Source organism: Peromyscus maniculatus, chromosome 2 (genome assembly GCF_049852395.1).
Source record: "Peromyscus maniculatus bairdii isolate BWxNUB_F1_BW_parent chromosome 2, HU_Pman_BW_mat_3.1, whole genome shotgun sequence".
In the NCBI taxonomy this organism is placed as follows: domain Eukaryota; kingdom Metazoa; phylum Chordata; class Mammalia; order Rodentia; family Cricetidae; genus Peromyscus; species Peromyscus maniculatus.
In genome coordinates, this window is record NC_134853.1 from 131,086,989 (window position 1) to 131,105,288 (window position 18,300).

Consider the following 18,300-nt stretch of genomic DNA (forward strand, 5'->3'; position numbering starts at 1 on the left):
AGTCCGAATCCTTTATCTAGGCATTCAGGGCATCTGGCCCTGGCATCTGGCCCAACCTCTCATCTCCTGCTGACCTCTACATGCACGCTATGCTTCAGTTCAGACAAAAACATAGTCACAGGTTTCTGGCTGTGCATTGAAAGTTTCTATCTCCATGCCTTTGTTCTTGCTGTGGGTTTATCCTCATAGCAAAATGAATTCTTGATTACCTTCTAGGCCTAGCCATGTCCTCCACGAGCCCAGGCATCACGGCTATTCTTTCCTTAAGTGCTATGGGAGGTGTCTGTCTCAGTGGTCATAGCTATCATAACCCACCTCCCATCACAGTCTTCTGCCTAATGCCTGACCTGCCCCATCAGGTTGTACATTATGGTGAACTCAGTACACTGACTTTCACATCTAGTTTCAAAGCTTTACTAGGGCAGGAACTCAAGTGAATGGATTTCACGTACTTTCCCAGGAGCTTACTCAAATGGAAAGAAAGAACCATGGCGTTAGGAGTATCTAAAGGTACCATAGGCATATCTGACACATAGTAGGGCAGCTGTCTTTTTAGAAAAGTTGGGATGATAGATTCATGCACTTTAAAACTTACTTTTAAAAATCTACCAGGCTGGTCTGGAGAGGTGGCTTAGCCATAAAAGGCTAGGCTCACAACCAAGAGAATCTACCAGACTGTCAAAGGTGCATACTCAGCACAAGGCTCTCTCTGTCTGACTGGGGCCTCTAAGTGGGTGAGATGTGGGAGAAGTTTCTCGTTGTGATTAGGGGAAGAGCAGATGCCAGCCACAGAGCTGCAGATTCCTCTCCACTAAATTGCAACTCCTGCCTCCTGCTTCATGTAAGACTGGTAGGAGTGTTGCAGCTGTCTGGAAATCCACACTACTTCCTGCCATCCAGGGCTCCTGATGGTTGTCCGTGCTTCATTAAGAGTCAGGTTTACTTTCTTTTAATGCATCCCCAAAACAGGTGGATAAAGGAAGGGTTCTACCCACTCACTCTCTGTATCTGTCATTCACCTGAGGGGTAACCCCACTCATTTTTACCCCTGGAAGCATTTGTTGAATGCTCACTGAAAGCCGCAATTGCCTACACATGAAAAATCAGTATTTCCATTTTTCCAGATGATAGACTCTGGTGCAGTGAGATCAAGTACTTTGCCAAGGTCATCTGAACTAAGACAAACTCGGATATGACTCAAAGTTCTGGGATCTTTCCACTGGGCCACACCAACCTGGGCAGTGAAATAAAAGCCAAGTTCTTGGCACAAACTGTTACTCTTCTTGGGAAGGTACCAAGTTGGAAGAGCCATGCTGTAATATTTTATTAGACTATTAGATCTGGGAAGAATCATCTCCAAAGAGGACTTACGTTTGAAGAAGGAAAGTGAGCCACCGAAGGTCATCACATATAGTTAGTTTTATAACAGAGCTGGGGCTTGACTATCTTAACTCAGAGTTCTTTTGAATGGACAAAGAGGAAAAGGGAAGGAGGGCTGGATGCTCTATGGTCTTTAATAGACAAGTCACCTTGTCCTGAGCCTCATGACTACTATGCAGAGCTGACTCTTTAACCCCCAGGGTCACAGATCTTCTAGGCCAGCATCATCCCACAGAACTTTCTGGGGTCAGGAAAACATTTGATACCCATAATGTGTGATGGTAACTAGTAGCTACACATAGCTACTAAGCACTTCAGACAGTCTGAACGTGACTAAGGAACTACACTTTTATTTAATTAACTCAAATTACCATATGGTGCTAGTGGTGACTACATTGAACCGAGCAGCTTCAGGCCCAGAAACAATGTAAAGTTGTGGCTTTTCTGAGCTAGGAGGGCATACTAGATTCATCTAGTCAGAATCATGCCAGAACATCATCCGGACAGGTTCCATTTGAATGGCTCTGATGATGAAGGGCTCTTCCCTATTCTAGACCTATACTGTACTGATAGCTGTATAGGTTTTCTTCCCAGTTATTTTAAATGTAAGGCTGAAGCAATGCCTTAGCCTCACTGCAAAATTTTCTTTCCAGGAGAATGGAACAGTAGCCATTCTGGGTAGATATATGGGTGCACAGGCCTCTTTTCATCTTTCCCATTCACCTCTGGACAGCATTTGAATGTCAGGACTCTTTAAAACAGGGAGATGAAAATGGGACACAAGACATCAGGTGGCCTTGGGTAACAGAGGTTCACTGTTTCCTCTAATGTGGAGATTTAATCCCCAAAGTGCTCTCTCTCTCCTCTCTCTCTCTCTCTCTCTCTCTCTCTCTCTCTCTCTCTCTCTCTCTCTCTCTCTCTGTCTCTCTCTCTCTCTCTGTGTGTGTCTTCACATATGTGTGCTTGCATTTGTGTGATTTTTTTTTTTTGAGGAGCTTACATTACACCATTGGCTTCTTTTACACTTGCAAATGCCCTCAAACTCCATCCAAGCACTTCTGAAAACTTAAGTGTGCCCCCAACTTGTACCTGTTCAGTTTTCTTTTGTAATTCAGACCCAGGACACTGAGAATGACCTTCAAGATCCTGGGATCATATCAAGTTCAGTGGGCTGAGAAGGCAGAACTGTTTCTATTTCCAACCATCTATATCTGTATGCATTTGAAATAATTTACTCAAAGAAAGTTAAAAGGGCACCTGAAATCAGAGCAGCAAATACATTCTCCGACTAAAGAGGTGGTGGCAGCCAGTACAACTGGGCATCTCCAGTTTCATTGGCCTATCCCTGGTCCTTTCCTCGGGGATTCAGTGACCCCAGTGTCCTGGCTGACCTTGGCAGCAAAGGGTTCCTACAAAGGAGTGGTGGTGCCCTTTTGTTATTAACGAGATAGAGGCAGGCAGGGTATCATTTCTGGGTGGGGTGATATCCGTCAGCAAAAAATGATCTGCTAACTCTCCGGGAAGCATTAGGAGCCGTGATAGGAGAAATAATTGCTTATGCCGAGTGCAAAGAAGAGATGCCTCAGCGGAATGGAGGCCTTCAGCAAGGCAGGTGGATAGCCGAGGAAGTGGGGAGGGAGGAGGCGCTGCCGCCCATGACCCCTGGCAAGGGAAAGAAGCGGCTGGAGTGAATGGGAACCTGCAAAGCTCAAGTGCAGAGAGATCCCCAGAGGCAGTGCTAGTGCCATTAGGAGAAAAAAGAGAAAATGTCGAAATCCTTAAGCAGCATCCTTACAGGAGAGGCAGAATAACCAGCCCACTTCCTCCCCAGAGAAGAAGGGATGGTCCTTCTGGAGAGCTCTCTCCAGCAGCCTCTCTCCTAGTTGGGTTCTCTAAAGACCTGGGATGCTGCCTAGTGATGAGGTACCTACCTTCCTTATTTCCTACCTCTGTCGGACAGTGCTAGCTCTTAGGGGTTCACTCAGAGTGGCAGAGGCTACCCTCTTCATCTGAGACCGGGTGCTGAGATGTGCACTCTAGTTTGCACAAGTGCTGTGCTCTGGAAATGCTTTATTATATCAAGTTGTACTTTTGTCATTTGAATAAGGCTTCATGTCATTATTAGAGAACTTCATAAAGCCATTTACAAACATATACTTCAATGGAGAAAAGCCTCAAATACAGATACACACATATATCACATACATACACACACATTCCATATTTTGCAGCAAAAACATGCCCCTGCCTCCCCCCCAAAAAAACCCCCAAATCTAAGGCTGATAAAACCTATCGCAGCACGCTGCCAAATGCTGGTTTGTGGCCAAACACTCCACAAGGCACACTATCAACAGATGGACTATCCTGGAACTTATTTTGAGCAGAGTGACTCCCATTTCCACCTTACACAGCCCCCTATCTCCCCTCCAGCCTCCAGGGGAACCCCTGTAGCTTGTGGTCACTCTATTATCTCACTGCAGCTTGCATAGCTAAGTGCCCCCCACCCCCACCCCCATGCATGCTTGCCAGGAGTGAACCTACGGAGGCAGAGCAAGTAGTGAACACATCTCTAATCCTGCTTCTCACACTTAGGTTAAAGCCTGAAGAGGAGTTCCATCACTGAAGCGTTTAGCAGAAGTGATACCAAGCCTTCAAATCCTGGTTTGCTAGACTACATTTTACCAAAGTTTCTCAGGGTAACTTGAATATCAATCCAAACGCACCCGCTTGGGTTACTCCTGTTTTGAGGGTCCTTCCTTTCTTCCTTTTTTCCTCTTTCCCTTGTGCCCCCTCCATTTTGTTATGAAGCCCTGGCTGACCTTGAACTCATCATAATCCCTCTGCCTCAGCCTCCAGAGTGTTGGAATTACCATTACATCCAGTCCCCGTTTTGTTTGTTCTTAACTAATGTGACAAGGAGCAGAAGCAAAGGTAACAGGATTCAATTGAGCATTTCTTAGTAAGGGGCTAAGTGTAAATTCAGACAGAAGTGACAGTGCAAATTCAGAAGCTGCTCTTTCAGAGTCGGCCAGGATAGGCATCAGTTGTCAAGGGGTATCACAGCATCATTTACAAGAACCCAAAGCCCGTTCTCCCATTGTTCTCAGAGTCTTGTTGGAGACAAGTAGGAACAAAACAAAAAACAAAAAACTACAAAAACCAAGAAACAGCAGCCTATCACTAAGTGAGGTAAATCATCTCCTGTGGCAAGCTCATGGTCCACACTAGTCTGTGGCCCCATGAAACACCTGGGTTGGAGAATTTCTAGGCCATTGCCATCTGTGGCTCACTTAAATGGAAGGCCTTAAAGCCTGGAAAGCAAGGGCTTGGGAAGTTCAAGTCCAGTGTGTCTTCAAGTTAATGGCAAATGTTCTGAACCATAAGTCCATCTATGAAGAATCTGGAGGGACCACATAGTTCATTTATTTGCTTTCTGTATCAACTTACCATGCCAGGGGATTAACCCTTGTATGAGCAGAGCCAAAATGCCCACCCACACACCCTCACAAGGCTCACATGCTGCTAGGCAAACAGGCAGTTTGACATTCCAACACTAAGGACCCACTGCCAGAGAATTATTTTTAAAGCTTTTAAAAAATACTCCAACTGTCACTTACCCACTGTGTGATCCTAGGTCTGTCTCCTGAACTTCTCTGGGCCTCAGTTTCCTCATTAGCATAAAGGAGATAATAGCACCTTCTACCAGGGCTATTTTCAGAAACAAAGCTGATGTGTGTGTGTGTGTGTGTGTGTGTGTGTGTGTGTGTGTGTGTGTGTGTGTGTGTGTGTAAAGCACTTAACTCCTGGGATAGTTCAAAGATTAAATGGTAACAAGCATTTAGAAAGATTAGAATCCTATCGGGCACAATGTAAACACTCGAAGTAAGCTAGCATTATTGTCATTTACACAAGATAAACTGACAGCTGTGTGTCTCTGGGCAGGATACTTCACTTCTCTAAGCCTGATCTCCAGGTAGAGTCTTCTCCCTTGAAAGAAGTCTAATCGAAAAAGCGATTCCTCTGGAGTTCCCATTCACACCTACTCATTCCAGGTATAATTCGCGCATTATGTCCTTTCTCTGCCAGAGGTCTGGCCTTGCTGCTCACATGCCCTCAGTGTTCATATGGTCTCCTTACAGCCTCCTCCATAAAAGGAAAATTGATTTTTTGTTGACAGGAAAGCATCTTCTGTGGACACCTCCCATTAGCAGCCAGGTAATGGGACATTCACTGATATCTGGTAAAGGCAATGGTGCCATATTTAAATCTCAGGTACAGAGGTTAAAAAGTGACTTACAAAGGTCAACTATTATATTCTGCTTGGTTTCCCTTCATAATTCTTTCTTTGTTTATGTTTATGGCCTCTAAAAATTGAGAGATCTGACAAAAAGGAAATCTAGATTTCAGTTCCTATTGAAGAACTGAAGATCTAAATTAAACACCTTCATAATCACCATAGTCATCCCATCATCATCATCATCATCATCATCATCATCATCATCATCACCATCACCATCATTACCATCATCAGGGAATAGCTGCTCTCTTTGCCCTCCACTAACTCCCATCTCTAAAACCATCCCTGAATCTGGTAGTTAATCATTAATTTAGGGGTTTGTTCTTCCTTTCCTAGCACTAATATTTTTACATATCACACTTAGAGTGGCATGTTTTCTGTGATATCAGAAATGTGTGAAGGAGCACACACTTAACCAAGTTTGTCAACTTGTACTAGATGGTCCCGTGATCTCTGTAATGCATGCTTCCATAGATGATGTGTGTGTGTGTGTGTGTGTGTGTTTGTTGTTTTTGTTGTTGTTCATTTTTTCCAGATTGACAAGCTATCTATTCCTTCATGGCAGTCAAGAGTAAAGAGATAAATCTCATGTCACTTATCAAAGCAAGCTGAAGCAGTAGAAGTAAACAGTAGCCTGAAAGGCATAAAAAGCAATTTTAAGAAATTAATAAATGATGAGACTATTAACAGCACACGAAAAGGGTTTGCTTTTTTTCCCCCTTTAATATGATTTTTACCTTAAACACTGTGTCCCTTTAGGAAAGGGAAGAAAAGTTAATAAAGGAACCTATCACTCAAACTTAATTTTTAGTATGGCAAATAAACTGCTTTAATGAAAGGGCTGAAATCCCTAGGTTTGCACATTAAATTTTCATTTGTAGTAGAGAATGGAAATTATTGATTCAGCAGTGGTATCATGCATTTTGAATCCTACAGTGTCTCTCAGAAGCCCACATTTCCTCTGGGTGCAAATGTGTTAGCAGCATTTTGATGCAGGGGGAGCCTGGGCCGGGCAGGAGGACAGAGAAGGGGATAGAGATAAGGGAAGGAAGTAGACCAGCTCGTCACAGAAAGAAAATAATCAATGTTCCTTGTCTCCAAGATCCATTTAGATAAAGCATCTGACGGTATGATGGGCCACGGGACCATTCTGAGACTAGAAAAGCTGGGCCCAATCAGTCTTTGGGGGAAACTGCAGGGATCTTATGAAAGACTTTGAAAAAAAAAAATAAAAGGCAGACTGAGAGTTGGTGATTTGATCCCAAGCCGTGGGAAAAGGGTTTGGGTTTTAAGAAAACTGTAGAGGAAAGAAAAGTACCTTTCTCAGTTCAAGGTCAGCATGTCCGCCAAGGGGGGAAAAAAAATAAACATCTGACATTCTAATGCTGAACTGTATAACATAAAAAAAATCAATCAAGGCCACAAACAGCTCTCAATGCGACAAGGCCTCATCAGAGTCAAGTGGCAGGAACACTTTTCTCGACTTAAAGTATGAAAATATGTGTGTTTTTCCTTTGAAAGAAATTAATCTTCCTTACTCTCTGAGGACTATGCCATAATTAAACAACTTTTTATTTCCCCCTTAGAGAATTCCTAGGAACTAACTCTAAGCCGTGGCAGAGGCAGCCTAAATCAGGCTTATTTTGTGGTCTTTGTGTACTACAGACTGTAGGAGATCAGAGAAAGCAAAATAATTTTTTTTTTGGAAATAATCTAGGCACAATTGCACAAATAGGACTGCTTAAGAAGAGAAACAATCACCTAAGGCGTCCCCGAAGAGGAAGGCTCGGCTGTTGTTTGACTCCCTTCCAGCCAAGGCTTTCCTATATGCCACTCTCTGTTGCTAGCCTGGATGTCGGAAAAGTAGTTTTGCTGAACTAAAAAGTTCTGGTTTTGTGTTTTCAGATGCGGAGAGCTGGTGCCATCTATAGATTTCCATTCTGGGAGAAGTTTCTCTTTTGTCCTACTTTGCGTCAGACCTGCTGTCGTGAGGATAAGAGCGCCCAGGAGACACTTCCCTGCGGTTTAATAGGCTATGAAGGATGGGACTCATTAATCGGCTGGCAGCTGCCCCTAAACAGGATGCTGCCTGGAGGTGGGGGAAGAAGGGGAAGGGAGGCTGAGGAGCAGGCAGCTACATCCAAGAGACCACCGCCGGATGCCCAAGGCAGACAGAGTGGCCTGTCAAAGGAGCCCGTACAAGAAGGCTAAAGTGAGAGAGTGTAGTCCAGCCCCAGAAATCTACCTACCTACCTGGAGAAGCAGCCTCTAGTTTACTGATTTCTTTTTTGATTTAAAGCAAAAACTTTTGAGATGTAATCTGCTCACCTAGTTATTTTTAGACTGTTGGATTACTATTCTTTTTGTTTCTTAACTATATTTTCATCAATTTAATTGTAACTGCCCTTCTGATACTATTGTGTTTATTTACAGTTGACTTCCTTTTTCCTAATCACCCATACGGGAAAGCCCAGCTGCTCAGTTAGCACATAAGATCCCCTGACTTGGTCTTGCCTACTTCTCATCCTTCTCATCCCTGCCATCCCAATTTAGGGCACACTCTTCATACTCAGGACAGCTTTTCAGCCTCAGTTTCTTCAGCTCGCTTCTGACCCTTTGTGTGGAGGCAGGTTGGCAGGTCGTCTTTGTAGGGCCATGATCCCCAGACCACATTTGCTTTCTGGATTAGAGCTATCATGGCCCCTGGTCTCCTCCCTCCACTACTCACCCCCTATTTTGCAATGGCTCGTGTCCCTTACTTAGCAGAGGGGACAGGAAATGTTCTTTGAGTAAATAAAGAACACCACTTCTGGCTCCCACAGAGCCTGGACTTACTAGACCCACAGACTAAAATTCTACCAGGACCTCCTAAATCAGAAGCTGGTGCATCGTCTCTTACCTTTATGGTTTTGGTCTGGAGTCTGAGTCCATTTAAAGTGTTGATGGCTTTCTCTGCATCCTTTGGGTCAATATAATTAACAAATCCATACCCTAAACTCTGTCCTGTGGAAATATTAAAAAAAGAGAGAAAGGGAGAAAGAGAGAAAGAGAGAGAGGGAGGGGGGAGGAAGAGAAAGAGAGAGCTCAATATCTTTACATAAGCAACACTTCCCACTCTAGTGTAAAACCCTCCTTTGGCCTGTGATTCCTTCTAATTCACCCTAGATTGAAAGGTTTCTAATCCCACCAGTTCTCTTTTCAGGTGTGGACTTTGAACTCACAGGAGCTCTTACTGTCTAAACTAAAAACAGTAAATGCCTTTGAATAGTCACACCTGATACATATAAGTGGCACATAATCAGGAAAAGACAGTACCAGGGACTAGAAAGATGGCATGCACAGTTTGTTAAAAGAGATCTACTTAAGCCGGGCGGTGGTGGCGCACGCCTTTAATCCCAGCACTCGGGAGGCAGAGCCAGGCGGATCTCTGTGAGTTCGAGGCCAGCCTGGGCTACCAAGTGAGCTCCAGGAAAGGCGCAAAGCTACACAGAGAAACCCTGTCTCGAAAAACCAAAAAAAAAAAAAAAAAAAGAGATCTGCTTAGAGTCTTAGGACTTTCCCTTACAAATTGGGTCATTTACTATCTACTTCCTCCAGATCTCTTCTCTGGAGACAACAGCACTTACCTCTGGTAAATTTTGAGAGAGTTTAGTGAGATAACATACATAAATGCCTACTAAGTATATTGCCTAGACCATAGTAGGTGCTCAACAAAGGACAGCTGTACTCTGCTTAGTCCTGTAAAACTGGGACACGCACTGGACTCAGTAGCTGTGTCTATTGCCTCGGTCATGCCAGCCACACCCACACTCAGAGGTGTAGAAGGATCTGAGCAGCAAGAACTGGAGTCATTTTTAGTGAAGGATGCAGGCATGGCCAGAATTTAGAGCAGTTGCTACAAATCATTCTTTGCCCTCATCATTCCCAGAGCCAAAGAACAATGAAAAAAAGAGGGGCAAGGGTTTCTATCAGAAGGAACCGAGATGCTCCTAACACAAAGGAGAAAGCACAAATGCATTCCATAAAGAGGATTTAGCTACTTTAGGTGGAGATGATATCAACTTGTCTACAAAGAGGTAGCAAGCGACAGGACTCCCCCCTAAGTGAAATAAAAATAATGTACTTGCGATCGTGCCACTGATTATAAATAGTCCATCAGCTCTGCCATGTGTCATCAGCCAGAAATATCATTAGGAAACTTTACATTTTTCTGACATATCCTTTAAGAAACACAGAGCTTGTGGTGGCTGCAGAACCAGCTTGAACTTCTCAGGCAATGTTATTGATTTGTGGGCGGCAGCAGAGCCGAAGGGGAGGAAAATGACGGGACGTCACACGTCAGGGAAGACTGATTACATAAAGCTCTCTTTAGCCTACTGGGGCCAGGGCTGGGAGATAATACAGCAAAAAGCCTGCCACATCCCGGTGACAGGAGCCCATTTCAGCAGCCAAAAAATGTTTCCAACAGCTTCTGTTTTGCTGGTAAATGTCTGTGTTTGTGTTGGTTGTAGGAGGGAACCTGGGAAAACAAGTTGGGTTCTGGATCAGAAAATGGGTATCTTTTTTATTGTTATAGGACAGAAGCAAAGAGAACAGAGAGGAAACTCAGTGACATTTTGCTCATCAAATGGAAACCCCAAAGGCAACATCTTCCATTAGGACATTCCTTTGCTTCTGAAGAATAGAAAAGACAGAGACAAACTTTCCGAGGCAGGCTTGTCATCAGCCAGAGTTAGTGACCTAGGAGGGAGGAGAGAGTGTGAGGCATGGGGCACACTCCAGCTGTTGTGATCCTTCTCTTTTAATTTTATCCTGTAAATTTGTGTGTGTGTGTGTGTGTGTGTGTGTGTGTGTGTGTGTGTGTGTGAGAGAGAGAGAGAGAGAGAGAGAGAGAGAGAGAGAGAGAGAGAGAGAGAGAGAGAGCGAGCGATGTGGGTAATACATGACCTTGCCACATGTTCCCAGAAACTCTATTTTGCAAATACAAAATGCAAGAGACTAATTTCATTGGTTTAAAATATAATTTATCCTAAATTTGTTTCCACCTTATCAAGCCTAATTAAGTTCCATTTTCATCATGTAAATTTCTCAGTCATATTTATCTTGCATATATGATATTCCTATAATAATCTAAAAAAACTAGTCCTGCACCAAGTTGAACTGCTTCTAAAGGACATTTTAAAGCAATTATGTCTATGACAAACCTACTATAGTTCTTGGAAACTGGTTGAATGGGTAATTTTCCAGCCTAATATAATTTATATATGTTTAAAATAGAATATGAAAAAATACAAATAAACATTCACTGGTTAACTGCTAACAGTAGACCTGACTCACCTTGAAAATTTTCTGTATTCTTCATGGTGATGAAATATATGTATGGTGTATATACCTATTATACTATCTTTCTTTGTAAAATTACTTACATATTAATGGGTATCAAGATAGGTAAGAGTGAGTACAGTTTTTGTGCTCTAAATTTATCTGTTTTAGATCTTTGCTTCTGGAGGAAGGAAAACTCAGGCTTAGGTCTTGGGAGGTTCTGAAGGTCAAGTGAGTGAAAGGATTCCAGTCCAGTAGGATGTGTGACATCAACCCTCCAGCCTGTATCATTTCCCAATCGACAGTCACCCTGGCTCCTGACTATAGTTAGCTCTACCATGCTATCATCACCTGTCCCAGGTTTAGAGACTTCATTTAGCATCAAGAATAAAAAATCTTCAGGGAAAACCAAAACCCAGAACTAAGTAATTTCAAACAGGAAGATTCTCCTTGATATAAAAGAAACTGCAAACTGTAAAACACGGCCTTGAAGAAGAGGCCAGAGATGGAGGAACTTACCTATGAATGGGAAGACAGGAGGTAATTGGGAAGCACAATGAAGCTACCTGCCGTTAGCCTAGTTCATGAGCAGGCTTTCTTCACATATGCCTCCCAGTATCACAGGAGTCCAGCTACGTCTAATAAAAATGCTTCACGGAGCTAAGCATTCTCTTTTAAAAATGCCTTGGAGAAGATTAAGTTTTGGAGCAGAAAAGATAAAAACCCAAGCTACATTTTTTTTAAGGAACTGTTTTAATAGTTGGGGAGAGTAAAATGAGCAAGAATTTTGAATTTTGGTGGCCATACATTGGTGGTGGGTTTTGGTTCAGCAGTTCTGTATTTAAGGGTGTATGGACAAATGCAGATGGAACACATTCATAAAGAATGCTAATGCTTTTTCCATGGGGACTGAGAGAGTTGCCATGCTGTGGGGCTCAGGGAACACTGTCTAGGGCCTGGAGTATATGTGTCTATCTGCAGTCCACAGAGATAACAGTCAGCTTCTTTTTTCTCCTTTTTCAAATAGTGACATCTTTTCTCTTTATCAATTGTAACAAGATTTGGGCATATAGATATAGCAATAATATTTTGAGAACAGAATATTGAACTTGATTTTTGTTCTAAATTTATGTTTACTTAGGTTGAAAGTTGAACAGTCATCCAGTTTATACTTTTCTAAATTATCTTTATTTAAGAAATAAGATGCTGGGCGGTGGTGGCACACGCCTTTAATCCCAGCACTTGGGAGGCAGAGCCAGGTAGATCTCTGTGAGTTCAAGGCCAGCCTGGGCTACCAAGTGAGTCCCAGGAAAGGCGCAAAGCTACACAGAGAAACCCTGTCTCGAAAAAACAAAAAACAAAAAACAAAAAAACCAAACAAACAAACAAAAAAAGAAATAAGATAGTGTGAAAGGAAGACTGCCTCCAACATTTTAGGCTACACTATCTAGCTCCTTGATGCCCACGTCTGATCAGCTTCAAGCAGTCCTGTCCAGCTGGTGGGGGAGGCATCTCCACTTACTATGCAAGGGTAGGAAGCATTCTAGGTAGTTTGGGATAGAAACTTAGAATTCAAAATGTAGTTTCCAAGAGAAAACTGTATGCATAATAGCCAAATCTTAAAGCACTTCCATGTATTTTGGCTTAAACAGGTTCTTGTTTTGAAAAAGCTGTTCTCTTGAATCTGAACCTGAATATTTCTGTTTTGATAAAGCATGGGCATTTGCACACACACACACACACACACACACACACACACACACACACACACACACAGAATACTTCCTCCTGCTATGTGTTCGTGTTCTCCTACTATGATAGGAAACATTTCTATTTGGCTATAGGTTGTATATCAAACCTCTTTCTTTAGGAACCAAAGATTCCTTTTTGAAAGAATTAGCGTATGAAAGATTATATCCCTGAACACAGCAGGTCCTTGGCAAGTGTTTAAGCAGTACAAATCACTGTGTGCACTTGTACTAACCCTCCATGTTTGTATGTTTGGAGGAAGAGGCAAAGAGGAAATAACTGGGGGATTAAGTTTGTATTCATGAGGAAGGAGAGACCGACACACCCGGCCAGGCCCTGGGAACCTATAAACTCTCTGGGTGAAGTGGGTGGCTCTCCTCAAACACAGATCAAGTGAATGACACGAGCTGCCCCAGCCCCAATCCACAGTGATTCTGAGTGTACAAAGTGCTCTCCCAACTGTTCTCTATTACATTTGATTTTCACACAAACTATATGTGAAGAGAGAAAAACATCATTTTACAGAAATGAGGAAACTGAAGGTCAGAAAAAATTGTAATTTTCTCCAATATCATAAAATTGAATTGCAATCTAGATCCGAGTAGGCTTTTGCTTGTTTGTTTTAATGTGTAGGGTAAGATACTGGACGATTTAGGCTTGGTGGGTCACAGTCCTCGTCACAACAACCATGTTATTGTGTGTCAGTCAGAGACCCTATTTGAACAAAGAGTGGCTGTGGCCTACTATAACTTTATTTAGAAAAAGACAGTGGCCAAACTTGGCTCTTGGACTATAAGTTGCCGATCTTTTGGTTCTGAATCCTGTTTGCCATTGCCATAAAGTAAGATGTTGCTAACAACTGAGGCTTTTTTTTTTTTTTTTGGATTCATTTCAGAAAAAGTAAATTGTTTTATGTAGTTTGTGTTAAGCATTTTTATTGCATTCAAGCTCTAGAAACTGTCCAAGCACAGCTCATAAAAATGCCTTGTTTTCTCCTGACTTTGCCTGCTCTTTGGGGTCCCAGGATTATTCTGACCTCACGGCTGACAGCAGCAGCAGCAGCAGAGCTTCTGGAAGGAGCCTCAGCATTTCTGTACTGCCAACTTGCACACTTTGCTCTTTCCCTGTGAGAACCAGCCTTCTTCAGAAACCTCACACCGATTCATCTCATCTGCAGAGCCCCTGAGGGGGCAGCCAGATGGGCAGTTGCTGTTGACAAAAACTTGTGAGTTGAGTAAGGGATTTTCATGACCATGAGAACCCCTAGCTCAAGCTGAAATCCTGGTTTCAAAGCACGTGACAAAGTCCCCAGTCGCCTCAAGATCTCCTGCTTGGCGATAATTCACACACCAGGTTAACAGCATTCAACTCCAAATCTCAGGATGCCCCCATTGCCAGTTCTGAGATGTCTTTCCCAGAGTCTGTCTGAACATACCCAAAAGAGAGGCAGAGAGCGTGTGCCTGCTACTGTGTGTATCAACCTGCGTGTGGCTCACAGCCACACTTGCTGTATAACCTTGGCTAAGTCATTTAAGCTTTCTCAGCCTGTCCCCTTGTCTGGAAAAAGAGAGATAATCCTCTAATCCTCATAATCAAAGGATCACTGTGAGGATTATATGAACATGGGGACTAATAGCTGCTATAATTTATTCAGTGACACTTTGTGCCAGGTACTGTGCTAAGTGGCTTATTCACGTTACCTCATTTAATCCCAAGTGAAATGGGCATCATTGAGCCCATGGTACACATATGGAAAAATGAGATGCAAGACGTGAGAAAATAACCTGTCCAAAGTCAAGGAGCTGGTAGGCTCTCGGGCTAGTCCTGAATGAACCCTTTTAGTGACACTCCAGATCACTCATTCTCTCCACAGCAGCTGGCCGCAGCTCAAGTACCTAGAAGGGTCTGGCATCTGGTAAGTCTTGAGGGGGCACATTTGCTCTCACTAGGGTTCTAACACTGACAGGGTACCACAAAGTCCTGAAAGTGTGGCTGTCATCCCTCCATCCATTCTCAGGGGTTTAACAGTGTTGGTTAGCCTGAAGCTCAGCTTTTCTATTGAAAACCCAGTGGTTTTCCCAACAACTCATAGGATTTCTTTCTTTTTTTCTTTTTGGTAGTTGACAGAGTTGCCTTAGACTAAGCATTGTTGCTACTTCAAGCACAGTCCCTATGGCAGCCTCACTGGAATCATCTAGGGTCTGTAAGAAATGCAGATCCTCAGGTCCCACCCCAGAACTCCTGAATCAGCACCTGCTTCTCAACATGATCCTTGAGGGGCTCAAATTGAAGAAGAGATTCTTGAATGCTCATTGAAGAAGAGACTCAATGGCAAGTTGGATTAGATGTGGGTCTCATTCTTAGTTTAGAATACTGTTATAAGACCCTGGCTATGTGTAATTAACCTTCTTGTGCCTTGGTCTCTGGGAAAACCACACATCTAATAAATGGGTACAAGGTGGGCAAGCTCCTGTGAGAGAATTCTCAAGGTTTTTTTTTTTTTTTTTTTTTTTTTTTTTTTTTTTTTTTTTTTTTTTTTTTTCGAGACAGGGTTTCTCTGTGTAGCTTTGTGCCTTTCCTGGAACTCACTCTGTAGCCCAGGCTGGCTGGCCTCGAACTCACAGAGATCTTCCTGCCTCTGCCTCCCGAGTACTGAGATTAAAGGCATGCGCCACCACCACCTGGTGAGAGAATTCTCAAGTTTTCTTAATATATGCTATTTCTTTTTATCCCTAAACTTTGTATTCTTATTTTGACTGTGTTTTGGTATTCTGAGTTTGAAGATAGCACTAATATTCCTTTCTTCAAGGGGCTATTAAGAGATTTATATGTGACGATTCATATAAAGTGTCTGGCCTTTAACAGACACTTAGTAGGTATTATGTCTTTCTTCTCACACACCCTGTTAGGTGTTGCTTCTTACTGGTGTCTAGGTGACATTATCTCCTCCATGATGCCCTAACCTCCCCAAAGGTGGAGAATGATTATGATGCTTGTCTTTTACACCAGAACAAACAATATGCAATAAGTACACAAATTCACATGGAACAGGCATTTTGCCACAAGCTGGACACTGTGGGTGGACCCTGAGATGTTCCTGGCTTTAGGATGCTCCTTATGTGAAGTCAATACAAGTCTAAGAACCAATGATATCCCAGAATAAACAAAGCTGTACACTGGACACTAATTCTGACTAAGCAGAGCAGAGAAGGACTCCTGAAGGAAGAGGCACCCAGAGGAGCTTTGTATAAAGGGTAGCATTTGAGAGGGTTTACCCACCAAAGTGATGATATCCCAACTTGACCGAATCCCAAACCCAAACTTATTCCGAAGGCATTTAGTGGGCACCTGTTTTGTGTCAGGTATAGTTATGTTCCCTGGAAACATAGAAAAGATCAACAACAAACCTCTGCTCCTGCCATTATTGAATCTATTCTGACTGAGAGCCGGGAAGGCAGCTGAGACACACAGACAGAAGAGAAAGTTCGTGAGACAGTGGTGAATCCTAGGGAGAAAATAAGGCAGAGAAAAGGAACAGCAGGGCTGAGATGTGGCTGCAAATTTTTTATTGGGATGGTCAGGGAAGGCTTCACTACTCAGGGCCCATAAAGACAGAGACGAGAGAAAAGACTTAGACAGTTACCCGGGTCTATCTGAGGGAAGGACAGTCTAAGCAGAGGGGAGACTCGTGTTCAAAGGTTCAGAAGCAAGAATGCACTCTGTGTTGGAGGTACCACAGGAGTGAAGGTGGTTCATCTCACACTTGTCAAATGACTGAAAACAGGAGCAGGCACGGCAGTTTCTGCTGCCCACAGAGACACGCAAAACCACGCTGGCCTTCCCCTCTCACTGACACTCCCTTTCAAAACCACCTCTCCAAAAAAACAAAACAAAACAAACAAAAACAAAACCCACCTTTCCTGTGTGTACACGCTTGTATGTGTGTGGGTGTATGTGTTGGTGAGCAGGCTCATGAAATTCTTCATGTTGCTCCTCAGGTGCCATCCATTATTTATTTATCTGTATTTTAGATAGGGTCTCTGACTGGCTTGAAACTCTTAGTAGGCCAGGCTGGCTCATCAGTAAGCCCCAGGGATCCACCTGTCTCTACCTCCCCAGCACTGGGGTTACAAGTGCATGCTGCCATTCCTGGCTGTGGTTTATTTATTTATTGTTTTTTACATTGATTCTGGTGATCAAATTCAGGGCCTTGTGCTTGTAAGTCAAGCACTTTGTTACTTGAGCTATCTTCTGAGCCCTCCAAATTACCACTTAATGAGTATCTCTGTCTCCTATTAGACTGGGAACAGCTTGTGACCAAGCTGATGTCTCATTCATCTCTGTCTCTGGGACCTCAAAGAGTCCTGGCATTGTTGGTTAGCCAGGAATCATTTGTTGAGTGAATGTATGACTGAGTGCTTTCTATTGTCATGAGTATTTACTTCCTCTTGACCACTTTCAGTCTCCCACACACCAAGGAGAAAGGGGAAGGAAGAGTAGCAGAATCTCCCCATGCCTGGAGGAAGTTGGTGAGAGGTCAGATTTCATAAGCTACCCCCAGAAGACCTGTGGCTATTTATCCCATAGCAGAAAAGACCCCAGGGATATTCCAGTACCTCACACTTGAAGCTCAGTCATGGAAAGCCATGGGTACACTTGCTGTGAGGGGTTGTTTGCTTTAGCTTGATAATAAGGAACTTTCAAAGAATGATTTTATAAGGATGTAAGATGTGTTGCGAAGTGTTAATAGCCAGAAATGTGCACACAGGGGCATACCACCCCTTACCAAGTGTAGCTAGGAGCAGTCAGCAAGACTGGCCCACAAGATCCCTTTTATTAGAAGGATTCGAAGGTTCTAAGTTACGTTTATCTTTGTCCCAATGCCCACAACAGCTTTAGTTTGCCCTGATTTCTAAGGGAAGAAACAGGGGCTATGTATTGAACCTCTACTGTGGGGCCAACTGCTTAACTTACTTTACTCCTCAAACCTTTGCAGTTCTCTGAAGCAGGCATTTCCAAGCCAGGCTATGTGTCGAGAGAACAGCAGCAGCACCCTTCTGACTCTAGAGCCAGTGGACTCTCTGCTGGGTCTGGGTTCTTGAGCACGTGCTGTTTGGCACACTAACCACCTACCCCGACTTACCACCGTGTGCCTGAGAAACCCAGGTTTTACAGCGCTGTCTCCAAGTTTTCATTCTTTCTATTAGTTCCAGTCTCCCATATTGGTTGTGAGTGTCAAAGGGGATCAAAGAGGATTATAGGTCACCATTTTGGGAAAAGACTGTCATACCCATAATCTTAAAATCTATAGATGCAGGAAACGAGGACCAAAGAAGAAGCCAGGGCTTGTTCTCCAGCAGGGGTGTCAGGCCAGTGAGTTAACAATGACAGTTGAGTACGGTTTGGTGCTGTAATATTGAGAAGGAGAGAGCATCTTTGGAAGGATGGGATACTTGAATGAGACTGATTTGAAAAGATTGATTAGAAGCATCCAGGTTAGAGGCAGAGAAGGACACTGGAAGAAGGGGACAGTATAAGCACCTATCTCTCAA

At 43.3% G+C, this 18,300-nt stretch overlaps 1 protein-coding gene across 8 annotated transcripts in view; it reads right to left on the reverse strand.

Annotated features, from left to right (window-relative positions):
• Elavl4 (ELAV like RNA binding protein 4) overlaps positions 1-18,300 on the reverse strand; it is a 136,952-nt gene that overhangs the window by 13,309 nt on the left and 105,343 nt on the right. For all 8 annotated transcript variants that reach the window (XM_015996498.3, XM_076564756.1, XM_015996497.3 and 5 more), the window contains exon 3: positions 8,577-8,680. In XM_015996498.3, coding sequence (XP_015851984.1) covers positions 8,577-8,680 — 104 coding nt within the window. The remainder of the gene's footprint in view (positions 1-8,576; positions 8,681-18,300) is intronic.